The following is a 21,461-nucleotide window of genomic DNA, read 5'->3' as shown; positions in this document are numbered from 1 at the left end:
CAGGCCCTTTGGTGTGGGCAGAAGCAGGCCACCCTTCCCGAGACAGGCCCTGGGCATCAACACTGTGACCTGGACAAGGGAAAGCTAAATCCTCCCCTTAGCCTTGGAGAGGTCTGAGGTCAACCGCCCTGTGTGGGGACCACTGAGGCCACGTGAGCGTGATGGGAACTGGACAGAAGTGGGAGCGGGGACCACTTCCCGGGACGGCGGCGTCTCACGGACATCACCACCGGCACCACCATGAAGCATGGCCAGTTCTCAGAATCACAGATTCCAGACCTGTGCCTCTCTCCAGGCTCCCCTTCTGTCCTTGTGTCCCCTGCGTCTCGCTCCCTGCTGTGGCCAGCATCCTCCCTGCCCCCCAAGTCCGAAGGCCTGTATCCTGTATTTCATCTAGAAAAGCAGCCGGGGGCGCAGACACTCTATGTGCACGACCAACGTTAAAGTCGAGACAAGAGATGGGGCGCCCGAGCAGCTCAGTCGGTTAAGTGTCTGCCTTCGGCTCAGGTCATGATCCTGTGGTCCTGGGATCGAGCCCCGCATCGATCAGTGGGGCACCCGCTTCTCCCTCTGCCTCGGCCGCTCCCGCTGCTTGTGCATTCTCTCTCTCAAATAAATAATTCTTAAAAAGGAGTCAAGAGGAGAGAGAAAGCTGAGGCAGCTCCGGAACACAGAGAACACAGAACTGGCTCTGTGGGAATAAGGCAGCAGGGGTGCTTGGTCACCCCAGAGATGATGGGGGGCCACACCCTTCCACTCTCCGCTGCTCAGGGGGGAGCCCGAGCAGGACTGGCCCACGTTGCCCTCTCAAGGCAGAGTGGGAGAGGGCTCCCAGACCCAGAAGCCAACCCAGTCCACGCCCCCTGGCTCCAGGCCCCCGCAAGAGCCCCCCGCATCTGCCCTGCGGGAGGGAGACTTACCACTTACTTGGGCCCTGAGCATCTCAGTCTGGGACATCAAGGCTGTCACTTCTTTGTCCCTCTTGTTCAGCTTGTCCTGCAGGCCTAAGGGAGAAAGGAGAGACAAGGGGCCACAGTGTTGCAGGGGCAGTGGGTGAGGGCGTGGCCCTCCCGCAGGAACCCGAAAACGAGGCCACCCTTGGGTCTCCAGGGTCCACATCCTTCCCCACACAAGCCCCCTCGCTGGGGGACCCACTCCAAAGAAGCCTCCAGTACCATGCGGTCTCAGGCCATTTAACTCTTGGGGAGTCTGTTTCCCTGAGTGAAAAATGGGGACAGTCACGGTGCCCACGTCACACAGCTGTGTGTGTTCAAGAGCCTCAGAATGATCCCCAAAAGGACAATCTACGGAAAGTGCTAGAAACACATCCAGTTCCCCTAAGTTAATACATGTACGTAGGATACCCATAAAAATACCAACAAGATTCTGAAATCACTTGGCAGATAAGCAAGACCAGCCAAGGGGTTCTAGCAAATCCTTCCTCAGTGCGTTAAGACACAGAACACACGGGCACACCCCGAACACGGGCACAGGAACTCGCATGCGTCTCCTTGCGTGTGTTTACAGCGACACCACTCCCAAGAGCCCGGAGGCACAAACAGACCAGCCCTCCATCAACAGCTAGCTGGAGGAGTAAGACGGGGGCCCACGACGGAGTATTACTCGGGCATGAACAAGAACGGAGCGGGGACACGTGCTACGTAAGTGAACCTTGCTTACAGGGCGCTAAGTCAAAGAGGCCAGGCGTCCGCCTATGGCATGATGTACTGGACGGCCTGAATGGGCAAACCCACAGAGAGCAGACCAGTGCTTGTCAGCACCTGCAGCCGGCAGGGAAGGGACTAACGATGGGCATGGGGTTTCCTTCTGAGGAGATGAACATGTTTTGGAACGAGAGGGAGGTTGCGGTTACAGAACACTGATTGAACATACTAAATGCCCCCCGAATTATTCACTTTAGAACAGTTAGTTATGGGTGCCTGGGTGGCTCAGTGGGTTCAAGCCTCTGCCTTCGGCTCGGGTCAAGATCTCAGGGTCCTGGGATTGAGCCCGCATCGGGCTCTCTGCTCAGTGAGGAGCCTGTTACCCTCTTTCTCTCTCTGCCTGCCTCTCTGCCTACTTGTGATCTCTCTCTCTGTCAAATAAATAAATCAAATATTAAAAAAAAAGAACAGTTAGTTATGTGTTAATGTTGCATCTAAAAAAAAAAAAATCACCCAAAAGAATTTATAATTTTGAAAAAGCAGAGCAGGAAGGACTAGTTCAGAGGGACTAAAACATAAATAAAGTCTGGGTGGCTCAGTCAGTTAACTGTCCGACTTTTAATTTTTGGCTCAGGTCATGATCTCTGGGTCATGAGATCGAGCCCTGCATCAGGTTCCCTGCTGAACACAGAGTCTGCTTGTCCCCTTCCACTTGCTCCTCTCTTTCTCTCTCTCTCTCTCTCTCACTAAAATAAATAAATGAAATCTTCAAAAGAAATCTGCATGGCATGCATGACCATATGAAAAGCCAAAAGACAAACTACAAATGGGGGGAAAAATGTTTGCAATGTCATATATAAAGAGTTTCTAAAAATCAACAAGAGGATCAACAACCTGCTAGGAAAAAATGAGCCAAAGACGCCAAGTAGAACACAGGACATGAAGAAAGAGAAGGGCAAGCTGAAGTTACATCAGGTAACATCTTTCACCACTCAGGCTGGCAAAGACCACAAAGTGTGATGAAATATTTTGCTGGCGAAGCTTGTGGGGAAACATACTTTCAACCTCAGCTGGTGGGAGTTGACGTTTTGAGCCCCAAAGAGCAGAAGGTAATTTACTGAAGCCAAGTAATAGACAAAGACTGGAAACAACCCACAATCCATCGGTAGGAAACTGGGTAAACACATGACAGAGCTCCAAGCAAAGGATTATTCTCCGTCATGGAAGAGACTGGAACAGACTGAACAGTCTCCGAGAGGCACTGTAAAGTGGACAAGAGAAAGGGGTGGAACGGCGCGGGAGGTGTGGCTGGGCGACCCAGGTGTTTGTGCATAAGCGTCTCTGGAAAGGAACCATAAGTTGGCCAACGCGGTGCCTTTAGGGAGAGAACTCAAGTGACAGGGCACCCTTTTCCGGACGCTGCCCTTTGACCCACTGGAAGTTTATATATTAAAAAAAGTAAAGTTAAAACCAAACAAGCAACAAGCGGCTTAGCCCAAGGCTGGGCACTTCATAAGCCCCAAAGCCCAGGGTCCCGCCCAGCCCCGCGGCCACTCACCCTGTATAGTCTCCTTCATCCTGACCTTCTCCCCTGAAATGTCGTTGGACTCAATCATCTGAAAGAAGAGCCTGGTAAGGGGGTCGCTCAGCCCCCACCCTTGACCCACCCCTGGCACCACCACCACCCCCCGGCCGCCAGCAGAGGCAGCACCCCTCACCCCCTACAGGCTGGTTCTCAGGGACTTGATATGGGGGCAAGGAGCACAGATGTTCTCCATCCTGCCCCCTGACAACAGAGGACCCCCCCTTCCTGCTCCCAGTGCCCCCCAAGGCGGTTTGTGCTGCTTCCCTGAGAACGCTTCCCACCCCTTCCTTTGTTGCAAATGTCTATTATGTTAAACAGATGTCTCCTCCCCTGGGACACCCACAGAGATCAGTCCTGGAAATCTGTTTCCATCATTATCCAGAGGCAAAATCCCCGGCTTGGTTTCTCATCCATAAAACAAGCATCAGCCGCCACAGGGCAGCTCCCCGAGGGACTTCAAGGAAAGCTACTTCCTCTCCCTCCAAGACTTCTTTTTAATAATAAACCCAGAAGCCAAAGAAGAAAAGATCCATTAAGAAAAACAAATCCGGATGGCAAACGTCAACAGGATGCCCGCGGCTCCTCGGGAAAAGTGTCCAGACTCTGCCCAAGCTGGCTGTTCTCTGGGCCTGCAGTTCGCCAGTCTAACACTGAGGGGCAGCAGAGAGCCAAGCAGGCAGTCACCTCCATCAACCCACCCCTCATACTTCTGTTCATACATCCCAAGCCCCCTTCTGAAGTCTCAGCCAATTGTCCCTGCACTTAAACCTCTGCATCTGGGAGTCATGTGGGTCCAGACCAAAGCTCCACGTGTATGAAAATCAGGAGATGGGCCTTCCTGAGGTCACTGCCCACTCCTTGGCCTAAGGTCTGTGACTGAGGGGAAGGGGGCCGTCCTGTGGAACCACAGCAGTCCCAAACCACCTCTGCTAAGGGACTGTCCCCATTCTGAAGCCAACCAGGCCTTGGGCACACAAGCGACTCTGGGGGCTGTTCCTTTCCCCTCTGCCTAGGATCCTGGGAAAACACTTGCTAAAAATGGTCCCTCCCTAGGAGAAGGGGGCAGAAAGGCTGCCATAACGGGCCTCCAGAGGGGACACAGGCAGAGGTCCCTCTACAGTACAAGCTGTCACTCGCTGTCCCTCATCTGGGATTGGACCCAAGTCATCCTGGGCACCCTCAGCTGGCCCTTTAGCAGCGGAGCTGGGCCTGATCTCCACCGCTGGTGGGCAGGAAACCCTGTCTCAGGCCTGCTTTGCTCATCTGAGACAGAGACAACACTAACCTTGCAAGGGTTCAGCTAAGAAAATGCAACACAGGTCCCCGCACAAGGGTCTGGTGGCCAGAGCTACCCGAAAGGTCCTTCCCCGCGGGCATGCTCACGGCCCACACCGCCCAAGGCCTGGGCCTCCCCAGCGTGCTGAGCTGAAGGAAGATGTACTAGATGTTTAGAGGACTTCTAGATTCGGACCAGAACGGATACTGTAGCAACAGCCGCTCTGGAACTATGCCCTTCCAGCCTCCCACTGCCCACTCTGGAGACCCCACACTCTGGCCGTGACTGTGGTTCAGGCTCAGCAGGACTGGCAAAGGGGGCCGTGCTTAGGTCACCTAGGTTGGTGCCTGTGTTGGGAGATGCCCCCTGCCCCCCCTGCCGCACCACGCAGCTCCTGGTGCTGGCGCCTTGGGGAGATCCAGGAGCCCGCAGAGTGGGACACGTCTGGGAGAACCAGGGGCCTGGGGACGGGGAGGAACCCTGTGCCCTGTGCCGGCGTACGCATCTCTCCAGGCCCAGCCAGGTCAGCTCCGCCCGCTTGGGCCCCACGGTCACCCTGCCCTACCGATGGAGGGATGAAGGGGTCCTCTGGTCTCACGTGAGCCTGGCTGGGAAGAGGGGTCCGCCAGCGCTGGGCGCCCCCGTGGCCCCGTCCCCCCGCCCCAGCCAGCCCGGCCCGAGAGGCGGCTGCCTACGTTGCTGTGCTGGGACGAGCACAGGGACTCGACGGCCTGCAGTCTGTTTTCAGCCACCAGAAGCTTCTCCCGCAGCCTCTCGGCCTCCTGCTTGCTCTGGGCTTCCGACCGCTGCAGCAGCTCGTGGTCCAGCATCTTCTTCTCAGCCAGGGAGATCTGCTCCTTGAGGAACTCGATGGCCTGCGCCTGGCCGCGATACTCCGCGTCCAGCTTCTCCAGCTCGTGCACCCGCAGCTCTGCGTCGCGGCGCCGGTCCTGGGCCTCCTGCAGCTCCAGCCGGTGCTGGCCGGCCTGCGCCTCCAGCTGGGCCCGCCAGTGCTGCCGCAGCCCCGCCAGCTCCTCCTGGGCCTCCTGCAGCTTCTGCCGCAGCCCCTCCTTCTCCTTGACGTGCACGGCCGTCTCGATGTCGTGCTTGGCCCGCAGGTTGCCCAGCTGCAGCTGGTGCTCCATCTTGATGCCCTCCATCACCGCCTTCAGCTCCCCGATCTCCTTCTGCTGGGCGCCCGGGCCCGAGTTCAGGGTGGCCTTGAGGTCCTCCAGGGACTTCTGGTGGTCCGAGGCCAGCGAGTCCAGCTTGGACTTCCAGTTGTCCATGAGGCCCATGTTCTCGCTGGTGGCCTGCTGCACCTTGGCCTTGAGGTCCACCACCTCCTGCGCGTACTTCTCATTGGCCGCCCGGAGCTTCTCCACCTCCGCCTGGTAGGCCCGCAGCGCCTTCTCGTACTTGTCCCGCAGGGCGCCGCTCTCCCGCGGCTGCTCCTGGCTGGAGGACAGCAGCCGCTCCCGCAGCCGCAGCGTCTCGGCCGCCTCGGGGTGGTCGGCGGGCGGCGGGCCCGAGTGTCGCAGGCACTGCTGCAGCTCCTCGATCTGGCCGCGCCGCAGGCTCAGCTCCTCCTCCAGCTGCAGCACGCGCGACTGCTCGGCCACCGTGGTCAGCTGGCGGGAGAGAGGCAGGCGGAGGTCAGCGGGCTCCGGGGAAGGGAAGGGTGCTTCCCCCCCCCCCCGACCCCAGCACCTGACCCGGGCGCCGGCCATCCCCGGGAGCACCCCCTGCCCCACTCCCGGCCGCAGCCTCCGGAGAGACTCCCCTGGCCTGCAGCCCGGTGACCCAGGGACTCGACTGTCCCTGCGGCCCTGGGTGGCCCAGGACAAACTGGCGGTTGAAAGAAACCACCTGTTCGAGGTTCTGGCTTTCCTGAGGAGGGAGCGTTGCCTTATCTGGCTCGGGGAGGGTCCCCGAGAATGGGTGGGTTCACTAGGAGGGTCGTCTGGAGCGGGTGGCCCAGGAAAGGTCGGGCTTAATGCCCAAGGCAGAACAAAACTGGTGCTCCCAGACGCACCTCCTGACGGGTAACAGAGGAGAGGCTCATCCCCGCCCCCGCCCCCTCCAACCCCACCTGGATCACGACAATTGCCGTCGTATTTGGAAATGATACATTTACAAGTTTTAAATCTCTTCCTAACTGGAAAAAATTTTTTTTTGTTTCTGAAGGTGACCTTTAGTTCTGGAAGTCCAGTTTTGTCTTTCTAATCAGGGTGACCCCCAGATCAAGATGCCTCCAGGTAGAGGGCTCCAGCCTGCCCCAGGGGGCTGGGTCGGTTTCTGCAAGCAGCCTCCTGGCACACGTGCGCATCCCGCACAAGCACACACGGTCACCTGACAGTGTGCGTGTCTCCAGACACACGCACACACACTCACTTGTGTGCCGAGACTGACCTGCAGAAACGGACCGCGCTCGCCCCGGCCCCCACCCCGCTCAGACTGGTCTCCACTCGCCGGCTGTTTGGCTCCGAGGCCAGACCTGCAGCTGGGCTGGGCCGGCCAGCTGTGTGGATGTGTGTACCTGCTCAGGGCCCGGCCCTGGGGCACGTTGGGGGGGCCGCCAAGGGGCCAGGTGGGCCCAGACCTACCCCCCACCAGAGGGTCTCCTGAATCTCAATGGCCCCACCTCTGCGTCTGACTCAGTGCCCCAGGGACACTCCCACACCCCAAAAGCCCCAGGTCCTCCAGGCGAGCCCCTCCCGCTAGGCTAGAGAAGCCGGGATCTGCACTCCACAACCTCCTGCCTTCCTCAGCCTCCCGGGTCTGGCGAGAAGGGGAGAAGGGGAGAAGGGAGGCGTGGATAAGTTTTCCCTGCACCTGTCCATGTATATATATATATATATATATATATAGAAGGGGCAGACCGTGCCCAAGAGCCCCCTCGCCAATTTCTGAACTTGACAAAGCCTTGCGTTGGCAATGCATGGGGAGGCAGGGAGGGGGAGGGCCTCGCAGGACACCCCCAGTGGCACCATGCGCTGGGCACAGGGGCCGGGACAGCCAAGACCCCCCTCCTCCCCAAAAAGCGTCACGTGGCAACGGCATAGAAGCACCCCTAACCCTTGACTTCCCTCCTAGAAGGGGCACAAAAAGCGAAACACAACGAGGAGAGCAGCCAAGACGGAGAAAATAATAAAACAGAGAAGCCGAAGGAGGTGAGGGGGCGGAGGCGACGGGCCGGGGGCGGCGTTACCCTGTTGTCGGCTAATTCGCGGAGCAGCCGCTCGGCCTGCGCCTTCTCCAGCAGCAGACTCTGCTCCAGCTCCCCAATGCGGGCGTGCTCCAGCTGCGTCTGGGTCTGGTCCGCCCGGGGCGGGAGGGGAGGCGGCCCAGGGGAGAGGAGTACAGGGCAGAGGAAGCCGGAGGAAGAGAGACAGAGAGACAGAGAGAGAGAGACAGAGAGAGGCGGCGTCATCTTCCGTGCACAAGACAGGAGAGCAGGTCAAGGACAGGAGGCGGCTCGGGGACAGAGGAGGTCTGGGGAGCGGGGCCGGGGCCGGGCTTGCCAGCTGCCCCTCGCCGCAGGGTCCCCAGGTGGGTTTGTTTAAAGGCAGGGGAGGGGCTGCGGCACTCCTGCCCCCATAAGCCAGCCCACCCCACAGCGGGTGGTATCAGGGCACCAGACTCTGGAGAGGACACCCCCCCCACCCCCCGCCTGCTCCTGCTCCCCATTCAGGTGCCGGCCCCGTTTTCCGCCCGGATCCCGCACGCTGCAGGGCCCGAGATGGACGGATCAGTAATGGAACCCAGGACTCCCGGCCCCCCAGGCCGGAGCTGAGGCGCAGAGCCATTCGAAAGGGAAGGTTTTACAAGATACCTCTACCCCACGGGTAAGGCCTGGTCTTCGCAAAGCACATGAACGCCCCTCTTCAGGCTTCGCACGCTAACAAAGCCCGACTTTCTCAGCCATCCGGCCGGGCGTCTGCTTAGAACAGAGTTGCAAGGGTGGTGCCGGACCCAGGCCCCCCGGGGCCAATCTGGAGACCACGTTCATCGCAGGGAGAAGCCAGGGGGCCTCCTCAGCCTCCAACCCCCGGAGAAGCCGTTTAGAGCAAACCTGCAGGGCCAGTCTGAAGAGGCAGCCGGTGACTCAGGGACTCGACTGTCCCCTGCAGCCCGTCACCAGCAAGGGGGATGCAGATAACATAGACCCACCCAAGAAACACGCGTGCGGTTCCTGCACAGCGAGAGACGCCTGTGTCGTCTGGCCTAGGATCTGATCTCTGTGAATGTTCCTGAAGGAACAACTGGAAAGCTTCTCTGTCCCTGTGCCTGAAGAAGGCAGCACGCCGCATGCTAACGAGCTGCCAGGCTCAGGCTCCTTCAGGACATTACAGGCTGACAATGATGTCTCGGGGTCAGCCCCTGGGTGCTGGCCCAGGGGGTGGGGGGGCTCGTCCCCATCCTCCTCTCCTAGAGGGTGGGCCCCGCAGCTCGGGCAGGACCCACGCTAGGCGGGCCCAACTGTAAATGATTATTGCTGGTCCCACAGACAAGAAAAAGCCCCCAGCCTCATAATCCCAAGTTCCACTCGGTGCTCCCGAAAGGACACCCCCCTGCTGCCCCACATCAGCCCCATCCCAAACTTCTAGCCTCCCGGTCTGTAGGCTGGGGTCTCCACGAAGGAACAGGGGGACCCAGCGAATTTGCTTCAAGGGCTTAATTAAGATAAATTCAACCACAGAAAGCTGAAGGATGGAGAACAGGCTCTTAGGCTACATTTTGGTGGGGGGAGGCAATCTGGCTTTCCATCCGCTCCAGGGGCACAGCCCAGGGTGTGAGGAGGGGGCCCCCACGCTCCTGCTTCTCAAGCTCCCTGGAGCTGCTGTTCATCAGCCGTGCCCACGGTCGAGGTGCTGGAAGCAGCGGGAGTGAGGGCGGACGTCACTTCTGTCGCGAGCGCTAACTATAGGAGCCAACCCCCGCGGGGAGGGGGTCTCGGCCGTCTCCCCGGCTCACAGGCGGGAGCGGCTACTCCAGACGAAGCCTCGGCCGGGCTCGGGATCACACAGCAACTCGGGGCAGCTCCAGGTCCGCAACTCAGACATGCCCCCCACCCCCACCCCTGGTGCCTCTGCCTGGAGCCGGCCGAGCTCCTGGCGGGGGACGGTGCTGGGGTGGGGAGCCACAGACTTCCAGGGGCAATACAGACCATCAAAGGGGGCTCCTGGAGCAAGGGACCCCCATTTCCCTGCTGCAGCTCAAATCCAGGAGCTCGGCCAAGCCTTGCCTACGCCCGCGCCTGCAGCGTGGCCTCTCCCTGAAGACACGGGGGCCGCACCCCTGCGTAGCACAGAGCCACCGTCCCGAGATACCCCTCGGGTAACTGACGGCTGGAATCGTTACTGGGGGAGGAGATGCCTCACCTGCACTAGGGTCCCCTGAAGGTCAGAGGCACGTGTCACCGCTCTTGACCTCTCTTTAGTCCTCACAGCGCACAAATGGACAAGGAGCGGACTCTGAGTTCACGAGCCTGGCCCTCTCTGCTCCCCCCACGGGTCCTCCCAGGCAAGTGACCGAGTGACCCAACAGGTGCTATTTAGTTAACAAAATCGTAACACGTTTTGAGCCCTGGATGACTGATTAATCAACAACCACCGAACCCCGAGAAGGTCGAGTCCCCACTGGGGCGGCAGCGGAGAGAGGCACGCACATTTTCACGATGCCTCGTGGCAGACGTCCACTCAAGAACCAGAAAGCCTGGCCCCAGCCCGCGACCTGGGATTCCCACCTTCCTGGGGCTCCTTGCCTGCTCCAGTCGTGGGGACTTAACGGGGCACGAGACAGACAGGGTCCCTGCCCCCCCAGGGCATACACTGCAGGGAAGGATGGAAATGATGGATGATTTCAGGTTGTGGGTGCGACTGGGAACAGGGCTCAGGGTGGGGGGCACGGCGGACAGACGTACCACCGAAGGGGCAGAGGGGGCGAGGCAGAGGGGGCGTCTCCGAGAGAGACCGTGGGAGGTGAGGCCCGAAGGAGAAGCAAAAATCAGCACACGGAGTAGCTCAGAGGCAGACGGAGCCTGGAGAGTCCGGGAACAGAGAATTTCACGGGCCTGCGGCCCAGGGGCACGGGGCCGGGTCCCCAAGGGGCTCCTCTGGGCCCTTTACCTGGGCTCGTGGTGTCGGAGGTTTGAGCATGACAGCGGCAGGGGCTGGTTACCCTTCTTAAGAGATCTGGTCGGTTTGCTTTACTGCAACATTGAGAGGGGGCTGGTATGGCGGGGGGGGCCGTACTGGAAGAAGACTGGCCATGAGCTGACGGTCACTGAGCCCGCAGAGCCCGCGGACCGGCCAGTGATGCGGGCTCCTTGTCCTTCTTCCCTAGTTACGTGTAGCCTCCAAACCTCCCAGCGGTAAAACCTGCAAAGCTTCGGTGAGGAGAGCGGGTAGCAGAGAACACCGGAGGTGCCAAGCAGAGGCTGCTGCGGTTGTCTGCGGCAAGGTGCCGGGGGCCTGCCTGGCCCAGGAAGGCGGCCCGTGGGGAGGCAGAGAAGGTCAGAGGCAAGGTCAAGGTCAGGATTTCTGACAGAGGGATGAAGGAAAGATTCAAGATGAGTCAGCTAAGCAACCACCTGTGGGATTGGGTGGTGGGGGGGGGCGACTACCAGAACAAATGCTCTGGGTTGAATAGTGTCCCCCAAAACCTCACCTTTACCTGCAGCCTCCGAATGGGACTCTGTTCTGGAAGAAGGGTCTCGGCACGTGTGACTCGTTAAGATGAAGTCATGCCGGATGAAAACGGACCCCAACCCCAGTGACCGGTGTCCTTATTTGAAGGCAAGTCAGGGACACAGGAACACACAGGCACAAAGGCCACATGACGACAGAATCAGTGACTCAGTCTCAAGCTGAGGGAAGCCAAGGGTTTGCCAGCAGCCTCAACGAAGCGGGAAGACAGGCATGGAACAGGCTCTCCCCCAAGCCTTCCAGAGGAAGGAAGCCTGCCAACCCCTGGATTTCAGATGTCTGGCTTCCAGAACAGCGAGAGAGTAAGTTTGCGTTGTTTTAAGCTGCTGAATTGCGGTCATTTGTTACGGCAGCCCCCAGAGGCTGCTGCTGGCACCGTGGTCCCTCCTGGGGGAGATGTCCGGTAGGCAGGCCCGTGTGCACACCGGGGGAGCGAGGGAATCGTGAGCTCACAGAGGATGCTGAACGGTACAGACTGACGCTCTCGGGGACAGTGTAGGTCGGGGGACAAAGGGGCCCTGGGACAGGCCGACACTTAGAGATCTGGAAGGAGGCTAAGGTTGGAACCAGGGAGTGAGGCCAGGAGGAGGCCAAGCAGAGAGATGGGGAGACAGCTGGCTCGAGACCGGGAGCTCACAGGAATGCGCTGCGCTTTATTTTTTACTCCCGAGATGGGTGGGTGTGAGCAGAACTTTGGGACCATTTGCGTTCTGGTCGTCATGAATGTGGTCACAAGGAAAGCAGCAGCAAGGGGACCCCGGTGCCCCCCGACTGGCTGGCTGTCGCCGTCTGTCAGGGTCTCTCCCAGCTGGGGCTGAAGGCGTCCGGATGGACACCGGATCCAAAGCCGGCGGGCTCATTGTCTAGCCTGAGACCAGAGGACAGAGGCACGTGCTGGTGGGAGGCGGTGCTGGACCCTGGGCAGGGCCAGGAGGCAGTGGGTGGGCGGGGCCAGAGGTGGGTGGGCGGGACCGGAGGCTGGCAGGTGGGCGGGGCCAGGAGACTGCAGAAGGCAGGCGGGAGGTTGGGGCAGGAGGAGGAAGCAAACCTGCTTAGAGCCCAGGAGATACAACAGGCTAGAGGAGAAACGGAGAGACAGACAGACGTGGAGACTGACCACGAGTCGGGAGCAGAAGGAAACCTCTGAGCAAAGAAGGGGCTTGGCTCCTGATGCCATTTCTTGCGTTAGGTCCTTGAACTGCCGGTGACAGTTCCCTGTAGCCTCTCAGTAACCCCCCTCGAGTGACGTGCGCAGGAGGGGTCTCCGTCTCTTGCAAGCACAGGTGCCTTTTCCAGAAGCCCACCCCAATGCCTGCAAAGAGGGCCGCCGCCCGGCAGGAGAGCTAGCCACAGGCAACCACTCAACCCGCCCCCTTGGCTGAGACAGAACCTACAGGACAACGTCGTCACGCTGGGCTGGGGTCCTACATGGGGGTTGTACCCCGATATCCATCCTTACAGCTAGGTGGTAAAATCTGCTCCATTGGGGGCAGCCGCCAGGAACCCTACCCCGATCACACGCACCCCTCCCCCAGCCAGGGTCACCCAGGGACAGGTCAAGCACAGGCACAATTCTGCTGGGCAGCAAAGCCACGGGCCCTTAAGGCAGCTCTTTCACAAAATCAGAAACTGTAGTTTCCAGTTGGGGCTCAGAAATGATCTAGTATAGGGACGCCGGGCTGGCTCAGTCAGTGGAGCCCGTGACTCTTGATCTCAGGGTTGTGAGTTCAAGCCCCAACCTGGCTGTACAGATTCCTTAAAAATAAAATCTTAAAAAAAAAAAAAAAAAAAAAAAAAGATTGAGTTCAGTGATCCCCAAGTATGTTCCCTAGACTGGCGGCATCACCTGGGAACTTGCTAGAAATGCCAGTTCTCAGATCCCAGACCTGTCAAGCAGCGAGCCTGGGCCCAGCACCTCGTCTGAACACGCCCTCTAGGCAATGAATTCAAGTCTGAGAATCACTACCTAGTTCAACCTCCTCGTTTTGCAGATGAGAAAAGGGAGGCCTGGGGAGGGAAGGGACTGCCGGGGGCCAGTTAGGGCCAGGCCGGTGTGTGGAGGACTGAACTCACTGTCCCCCGCCCCATCTGGTGGCTCCAGGAGCCCCCTCTTCCCTGTCACCTCCCAGGGAGCTGGGAAGACCACAGCAGCGAGGCACTCCTGCACACCCAGATGAGCCCTGAGCTCATTTGGCGGCGTGAGCCCTGAGGTCTGTGTGAAGCGGTGGAGGGCGGGGTGGCGGGGGGCGTTCACTGACTGATGGGCTCAGAACGGGTGGGGTGAGCAGGGACTGAAAGGCTCACCTTTGCCCGGACCACCTGTCCAGGTGTTGTAACACAGGAGGCACCCTAATGGTCCTCCTCACGGCGGAGCTCGGGAGCCAGGAGTCCCGGGTCCTGACCCCAGGGGCTGCAGCCTCGCTCCCTGATTGGGTGAGTCCCTTTGATTTTCTGGGGCTGTTGTGCCACCCCTAAGCCCTGAGACCCAACAACAAGCTACTTCCAGCCCAAACGTCACCCGGAATCCAAGGCAAATGAAGAACCCACGGGACACCTCTAGGGCGACTGTCCAACAAAGAAGGGACGGGGGAGTCCAGCCACCATGTCCTAAGGGTACCCTAGTCCACCCCACCTGGCAGCCAAACAAAAGGAGGCCTGTTCCCCCCACCCCGCCCAGAGGAGCTGAGCCACTTCCCGCCCCCCAACACCGGAGTCTCTCATGACCTGCCCCTCCCCATCCTCCCAGGGGCCTCTTCTGGATTTCCCCCTTTTAATGTCCCCAGCCCCCTCCCGGGGAGGCCAGAGCTGCTGCCTGGTCCTCAGGACCGTGTGCCCGGCAAGGGCTGGGGGAGGGCAGTGGGGAGTGGAGCTCGGGCAGGGGCGGGGCGGGGCGGGCGTTACCTCCAGGTCTCCTTTGGTGATGGATTCCTCCTCCACCCGGAACTGCAAGTCCTCCACCTTCCTGCAGGGGGAGACGGGGCTGAGCGGGCTGGGCTCGGAGCGGTGGGCCGTACCTCAATGAGGGCAGGGAGGGGCGAGGCCGCCAGCCAGTACTCAGGCCCAGAGGAGGCACCGTCCCAGAGTCATGGTGATTGGGGCAGAGGCTCCTGGAAACCTCCAGCCCTCCCAGCGTCCGGCCCCGTGCTGTACTCTCAGACCACGGGCTTCTCTAAAACGGGGGCAAGTCAGGCGACATCCTTCCCGCCTAGGGTGGCTGTGGACGAGGGAGGATGGGCTGTCCTGTTGCCATCCTCGGGGAGGGAGGGGGTGTGGGCTTCTTCCCCGCTGACCACTCTCGCATCCCTTCCCCACAAAATCGGGGCCCGGAGCCATGGAGCTGCTCCCTAACAAGGGCCCCCACTGCCCTGCCTCCCACAGTCACCCACCCACGTGCCAAGATGGCACAGGGGAGACGCGGGCACGCAACGGCGCACGGAGCTGCCCGTCCTGGGGCCTCCCGACAGCTCCCGGCACACAGATGGGGAGACGGGGGCTCCAAGGGCAAGAAGACCTGCCCAAGGTCACCCAGCAAGCCCAGGGGCCCGCACGCAGGCCCTCGGTGAACACAGCCCCCAGGACAGCCTCGAGTTTTCTGTTTGTTGGCCTCCGGTGTGTCACCATGGGAACCAGATGTGTGGGCCCCGAAAACTGTCTCAGGCAGATATAAATAAGCCCTTCGCTCTCCAAGTCAGACAGTAACAGCAGCCTGTGGCTCACAGGCCTTGGCTAAGAGCTCCAGAACAGCCCAGAGGCGGGGCTGAGCATGGGGGCTGCCTGAGGCATGGGGGAGGGGAGGGAGCCCCAGGAATCTGGGTGTTGGGGGGCATCTGGGTGGCTCGGTCGTTAAGTGAGTGCCTTCAGCTCAGGTCATGACCCCAGGGCCTTGGGATCGAGTCCCGCATCGGGCTCCCTGCTCAGTGGGGAGTCTGCTTCTCTCCCTACCCCCCTGCTCAAGCTCGCTCTCTCTGTGTGTCTCTTTCAAATAAATAAATATAAAAACTTTAAAGAAAAAAAAAAAAGAAAAGAAAAGAAATCTGGGTGTGGGCTAGGGGACAGGGAGAGGACCCTGGGCCAAGAGAAGCCCTGTCAGCTCTGTCCTGCTCTGACCCAGGACCAAGTCAGGCCCGCAGGGCGGGAACCATGGTCCCCACCGGCTGCTGGGGCAGGAGAGAAAGAACCAGCGCCATCATCAACAGACCGCCCCGTCTGAGCTCCGTTTTGTCATCTGTGACCTGGGGGCGACAGCCGCCTCCCGGACTCATGGTAACTCCGGAGGGGCCTCTTGGAGCTGCTTCTCTGAGCCTCGGGGACCTGACCCAGCCCAGGGGGATGCTCTGCAGGTGCAGCGGCGTGGGGGGAGCCCACCCCGCAAGTTCCCCTCAGGATGTGCTGTCCTGGCTGGCAGGTCAGGTGCAGCGAACCCCCCGCCCTCCCGGTCAGGAAGGAGAGCAGCGGACGGATGTGGTGACCCCTCGAGCCTGCAGAGATGGGGACCATCACCCCACTTAGCGGACGAGGGGCCGGCCTGCAGAGCTCAGACACCCCCCGGCCCGGGGCAGGGATGCCCCATACCTCCTCTCCTCCTCCAGCTGGTTGGACAGGTCCACCTTCTCCTTCCGCACGCTCTCCACCAGCAGCCGGGCCCGCTGCAGCTTCTCCTCTGTTTCTGTAACATACTGGGCCCCGAGCAAGGGCCAGCGCGGCGTCAGCCCCCTCCTGGGCCTGGGGTCCGGGTCGGGGGAGGGATGCAAGCGAGAACCCAGGCCTGCCACTCCGGCCACCCCCGCTGGAGGGGCACAGCCCATGGGCTGTTAAGGGAGGACAGCCCAGCTGAGCGCCAGGAACAGCACAGGCCAGGCTCACCGGTGGGAACCTCCACCTGTCCCCAGTACCCGGCACTCCAGTGCCTGCTAAGGGCCCAAGACCTGCCGTGTTGGGAAGGCCCCTGTCCCAGCACACGCGGGAGCCTGGCCTTTATCACCAGGAGGCCGGGCGGAGTCAGGCTCGCAGTGGGGATGGGGACCCAGGAGGGATCTGTCACACAGGAGACAAACTCCTCCATAAGGGAAGAGAGGCAGGTGACAGCAACAGACCCAAGTCGATGGGAGAGGGCTCCCCGCCCTGAACCCAACACACGGATCTACCCGAAAGCACGATCTGGAACGTGGACGGAGGCAGACCAAAAAATGTGTACCTGAGTATATTTAGACGATGTGAGTAATTGGAAATAACTTGAGCCACCACAGGGGAGTGGCTGCGCGGGTAAGGACACAGCCTGCAATAGACGGCCACGCAGCCGCGAAAACAGGAAGAATTTTCCATGACCTAGAAAGTGCTCCCACTCTAGTTAAATAGGAAAAAGCCCGCTAGAGCCAGGCTCCGGATCGCCAGGGGGAGGAGGAGAGGTCTTAGGATTCTCTGTGTGAGGGTGCCCAGCAAGGCTGACCCGGGCGCACCCCCAACGCGCCCCCCCCCCGCGACCCCACCGGCCCAGCCACCTGTTCATGCTGCGCCTTGAGCAGGGCGATCTCCTTCTCCACTTCGCAGATGTGGCTTGTGGCCTTGGCCACCTCGGCTCGCTCCAGGTCCCGCTCAGCCAGCAGCTGCTCGATGTGCTGCTGCTTCTCCTTTAACGCCTCTTGCAAGGCAGTGGTGCCCGATATCTTGCGGGCGTAGCGCGAGGAGGTCTCCGTGAGCTGCGGGAAGGCGCGGGTGCAGGCGGGACTCAGGGGTCTGGAGCACCGTCCAGACTACGGCTCGAGCGCCTCGCCTCCCGGGCGCCTGCTCCTCCTGCCAGTGCCCTCGGCACTCTTATGTAGGGGGAATCGTGACGTTCGAGATGCTGGGAGCTCCCGGCTCTTGGGAGAGCCCGACTGACCCCTGACAGTCACAGCACCGGGGCTCTGCCTCACCTGGGCCACTTTCTCTGCACACATCCTAGACTCCCCGCCTAGACTTGGACTGCCCCGAAGGCTCTATGCCCCCAGCAGGGCAGCATTGCCTTCTCCCCTCACCCAGGGTGCCTGTGACCACCTGGAACTCCCTGCCCTCAACCTGCCCCCCATCCATACTACCTGTCCTGTATCTGCATGACCCTCCTTAACTCCCAGGGAAGGGGTAAGGCTGCTGACAAATCCGTAATGTAAAAATAACAATAAACGTAAATGGATCAATCTTTCCTATTAAAAGACTTCAACTTTCATCTCTTTTTTCCCCTTCTTAAGTAGGCTCTATGTCCAATGTGGGGATTGAACTCACAACCCTGAGATCAAGAGTCACATACTCCACTGACTGAGCCACTAGGGATCCCTAAGCTTTCACCTTTGTGCCAAAACCCCACACTGGGATACGTGGAACACAGCAAGTCAGGGGAGAATGGGACACCCGGATCCTTCTGTCCCTACCCTCTCGCCCCCACACACACCAGGGTACCCCTTCCCCGCTCCCCCCTCACCAGTCCGCTGCGGCTGGGCCGGCCCCCCACGGAGGAAGCCACGGAGCTGACAGAGCTGATGGAGGAACTGCTGGGGCTGTGGGTCAGCGCTGAGACGCCCATGGCCATGCGCTTGGTCTTCTTGGCCTTGGCCGGGCTGGTGGACGGGAAGCCGATGCGGATGACCTTGTGGATGGGCGCGAAGAGACCAAACTTGGGTGGGCACTGGAAGTACCTGGGGGAAGCAGGAGGGACTCACACTGTCGTCACGGCCCAGAGCCTAGTATCCCCCAGCAGAGTCGCTTATCCTTCGGGGCCCAACACCCTCACCCCACGACCAATACAGGGGACTCCTAGAAAGGGAACAGAGGGAATTGGGCCGGAGAGTCTCTGTAGCCATAAAGAGCCACTGGGCATACGTGGAGGGGGCTGGGGGAATAATGATTATCCGAGTACCCACCCATGCCCATTCCTATCCCCAGCCACTCTACTCTCATCCACGTTTCCCGGATGAGGAGATGTAGGCTAAGAGAGGTTAAGGAACTTGCTTATGGTCACACAGCTGGTTAAAGGCAATGCCAGCATCGGACTCCCCAGTCTTCTGGGCTTGGCTCCCACACACCATTCAGAAGCCCTCCCCAGTCCTATCTGCAGCCCCCACTTTCATGATGGCCCGCAGGTCACCCCAGACCCAAGGAACCCCACTGACCCCTGCTCGCAGAGCTCCCAGTGTGCAGCAACCAAAACCTGAGGGGGACACCTTGGAGGTGGGGGGCTACTGCCCCCCGGCCCCCGAATTCCGAAGGCAAGAGTGAGTCGAGAGAAACGCCCAGCTTGCCAACAGGAAGGCGCAGTGCTGTCAGGGGAACGCCGGCCTGTCTTCTCTCAAAACCTCTCAGGGCTCGGATTCCACCAGGGGCCGGGGAGCCGGTCCCGTCCAGTTCCTGCCTCACCTTGAAAGCGCCTCCGTACTTCCTACAGGAGGATCTTTACTAGGACTGCCCCCCGCTCCCCGGACCCAGCAGACCTTCCACAGAAAGAGCCTCCTTTCCTGCCAGAGCTGGGTGAAGGAGGGCTGTTCCCCCAGAGCTTGACCTGAAGCCCAGTGACCGCTCCCTTTCAGAGGCGGCACAAGCCAGCCCCAGGACAGCCGGTGCACGGGGGGCTGCCCGGCCTTAGCCCCATGCCCCTGCCAGACTGCTCACCCAGAACCTCACAGCCCCGGCCCCAGACTCCAGGCAGCCAGTTCCCTCTAATCAGAGAGGGCGTGAGACCTGGAGCCCAGCGGTGACCCTACCCGGAGCTGTAGGCCTGAGACAGTAGCAGATGATTTCCCTTGTCAGCCCTCCCTCTCGCTTCCACGGCTCCCGCCCCACCTAGCCACACGTGGCATGCAAGAGCGAACACAGAACCGACAACTCTCCCAGCACTTGTCCGTGACTGTGTGACCTTGAGCAATGACCTCTCTGGCCTCTGTTTTCTCATCTGTAAAATGGGGATGCTATTCCTCAGCCAGAAGGAAGGTGGCAGCACCTCTCCCGTGGTGCCCGGCTCAGCTACCGGGAGCCTCGATACCGGCTTCCTCAGATTCCCCAGCCCCCACTCCCACCCCAGGGAAAGAGGAGCCCCTCCCAGGCAGCCCGGGGGACGTCTACCATACCTGGTGCCTGCCACCGCCCCATCGTTCTTCCCAAGGGGCTCATCCAGCTCCACGCCACACCACTCGCCCTTGGCAAAGTCTGTCTCCCCCACGTACCGCACCACGCCGGTCTTCGTCCCGCCAACCTGTTGGCACACAGACGAGTCCGGTCCGGAGGGTGCACTGAGCCCAAGCAGAGCCGGCGTGGCCATCCAGCTGCTCATCCTATCCTTCCCTTCCGGTGTGCAGGGGACAGGGAAGGTAGTGGGGAGAGGAGAAGAGGCCCAAGGGCAGCGGGCCTCAGCTACCGGGACTTCCCGGGCCTGTCCCAGGCAAGAACTTTGGAGACAGACAGACAGACCTGCATGGAAACCCTCTGCCGCGTACCAGCTGTGTGGGCCTGGGCAAGTTACCTGACCTCTCTGAGCTTCAGTCTCGTCATCTGTAGAAAACATTCCTTTTATTTTTCTCCCCGAGGATGAAATACTTATGTCTGCCCCATACTGGAGTGTCAACAAACGTCATCCTTAAACATTGTTCGATGGTGGTCGCCAGTGGGTGGGGAGACGGAAATCGGGAGCTGTTTGATGGGAACCGAGTTTGTTTTGCAAGAGGAAGAAACCCCGTGGGTCGGGTGCACAGCAACGTGAATGCACTGAACACTACCGAATGGTACATTTAAGGACGGTTAAGGTCTATTTGAGGGGTGCATGGGTGGCTCAGTGGGTCAAGCATCTGCCTTCAGCCTGCCTGGATCCTGGGTCTTCCATTTTTCTTCGTTTACTTCCTTTTTTTTTTCCTTAAAAAGATTTTATTATTTATTTATTTGACAGACAGAGATCACAGGTAAGCAGAAAGAGAGGAGGAAGCAGGCTCCCCGCTGAGCAGAGAGCCCGATGCGGGACTCGATCCCAGGACCCTGAGATGGTGACTTGAGGCTTTAACCCAATGAGCCACCCGGGCGCTCCAATTTACTTCCTTATTTTTAAGAAAAGGTGCCCAAAGAAATAAACTCTTCGAGCCTCTGCAATTTTCGACATCATTTTTTACTCTAGCCTCCCTTTGGCTAATCAAGGTGAAAATTCCACTAACATCAAAATTCACCATTTTTAACCTGTTTAAATAAAGTGTCCAATTCTGTGGCTTTTCGTTTGCAACCATCACTGACTGCTCTGGGATCCTGGGACAGTTTCATCACTCCCAAAAGGAAACCCGGCCCCCAGGAGTTCCGACCCAGCCCCAGCTCCCGGCAAGCACCCCTGTACTTCCTGTGTCGCAGACCACCTCATTCGGGGCATTTCCTACCGATGCAATCACCAGTAGGTGACCCTTAGCGTCCAGTCTTTTTCCATCTGGCGTAGCGATTGCAAACCTCCCCCAGGTCTACCACCATGAGGATCACTCATCAGGATCCTTCTTATCGACGGCCAAATAAAACTCCAGCGCACGGATTACACCAGATTTTGTCTGCCCGTTCACCCACTCTTGGACATTTGGGAGGTTCCCACTTTCTGGTTCGTGTGAACCACGTTGCTGGAAACATCCATGTGTAAGTCACTGCGTGAACACTCGCTTCCCTCACTCCGGAGTGGGGACGGCTGGGTCCCTTCCCTCGGGCATTCGAAGGCTCCCGTCTCACAGGACTGTTAAGACATTTCAAGTCCAACGGAGTCCCGGTCCTTCGGGTGAGCCCGTCTGCCCGCCCCAGAAACCCACAGGGCTCGCTGTCTGCACCCGGGGTTGCCCAGATACCCAGGGAGGTCCAGGGTGGGAGCCTCTAGTCCTGGGCTCCCCTGGGCCCTTCCGACCGAGAAATACTTGACTTCCTCCTCCTTTTCCTGTTTTCTCTCTCCAGAACCGCTGCGTTTATATGTTGGAGGTGCTGGACGGGCTCTCTGGGAGTTTTGTTTCCATCTGTCTTTTCATTCTACTTTCAGGGAGATTTCCTTAAATTCGTCTTCTAAGACTTCGTGGTTTTTTACGTGTGTCATCAGATTTTTTTTTTTCATTTCCCAGAGCTTTTCTGTGCACCGAAGAGTCATGTTCATATATTCACAGGCACTTCCTCCAAATTTTAATGTGTGACCTTCCCGAGCTTCCCAGAGGACCGGCCGCCATCCCCAGCAAAGCCTCTTGTGTTCGTCACCGAGGGGG

At 59.6% G+C, this 21,461-nt stretch overlaps 1 protein-coding gene across 3 annotated transcripts in view; it reads right to left on the bottom strand.

Annotated features, from left to right (window-relative positions):
• The window catches only part of CLIP2 (CAP-Gly domain containing linker protein 2), a 65,275-nt gene that overhangs the window by 6,999 nt on the left and 36,815 nt on the right, over positions 1 to 21,461 (bottom strand). For 2 of the 3 annotated variants that reach the window (XM_044233270.1, XM_044233269.1), the window contains exons 5-13: positions 19,329 to 19,453; positions 17,690 to 17,903; positions 16,734 to 16,931; positions 15,808 to 15,911; positions 14,137 to 14,197; positions 7,737 to 7,841; positions 5,221 to 6,156; positions 3,223 to 3,280; positions 921 to 1,004 (exon numbers count right to left, since the gene is read on the bottom strand). In XM_044233270.1, coding sequence (XP_044089205.1) covers positions 921 to 1,004; positions 3,223 to 3,280; positions 5,221 to 6,156; positions 7,737 to 7,841; positions 14,137 to 14,197; positions 15,808 to 15,911; positions 16,734 to 16,931; positions 17,690 to 17,903; positions 19,329 to 19,453 — 1,885 coding nt within the window. The remainder of the gene's footprint in view (positions 1 to 920; positions 1,005 to 3,222; positions 3,281 to 5,220; positions 6,157 to 7,736; positions 7,842 to 14,136; positions 14,198 to 15,807; positions 15,912 to 16,733; positions 16,932 to 17,689; positions 17,904 to 19,328; positions 19,454 to 21,461) is intronic. The other variant, XM_044233271.1, reaches the window with a different exon arrangement.

The sequence above is a fragment of the Neovison vison genome, chromosome 14 (genome assembly GCF_020171115.1).
Source record: "Neovison vison isolate M4711 chromosome 14, ASM_NN_V1, whole genome shotgun sequence".
Taxonomy (NCBI): domain Eukaryota; kingdom Metazoa; phylum Chordata; class Mammalia; order Carnivora; family Mustelidae; genus Neogale; species Neogale vison.
This window is presented reverse-complemented; position numbering and strand designations above follow the sequence as displayed.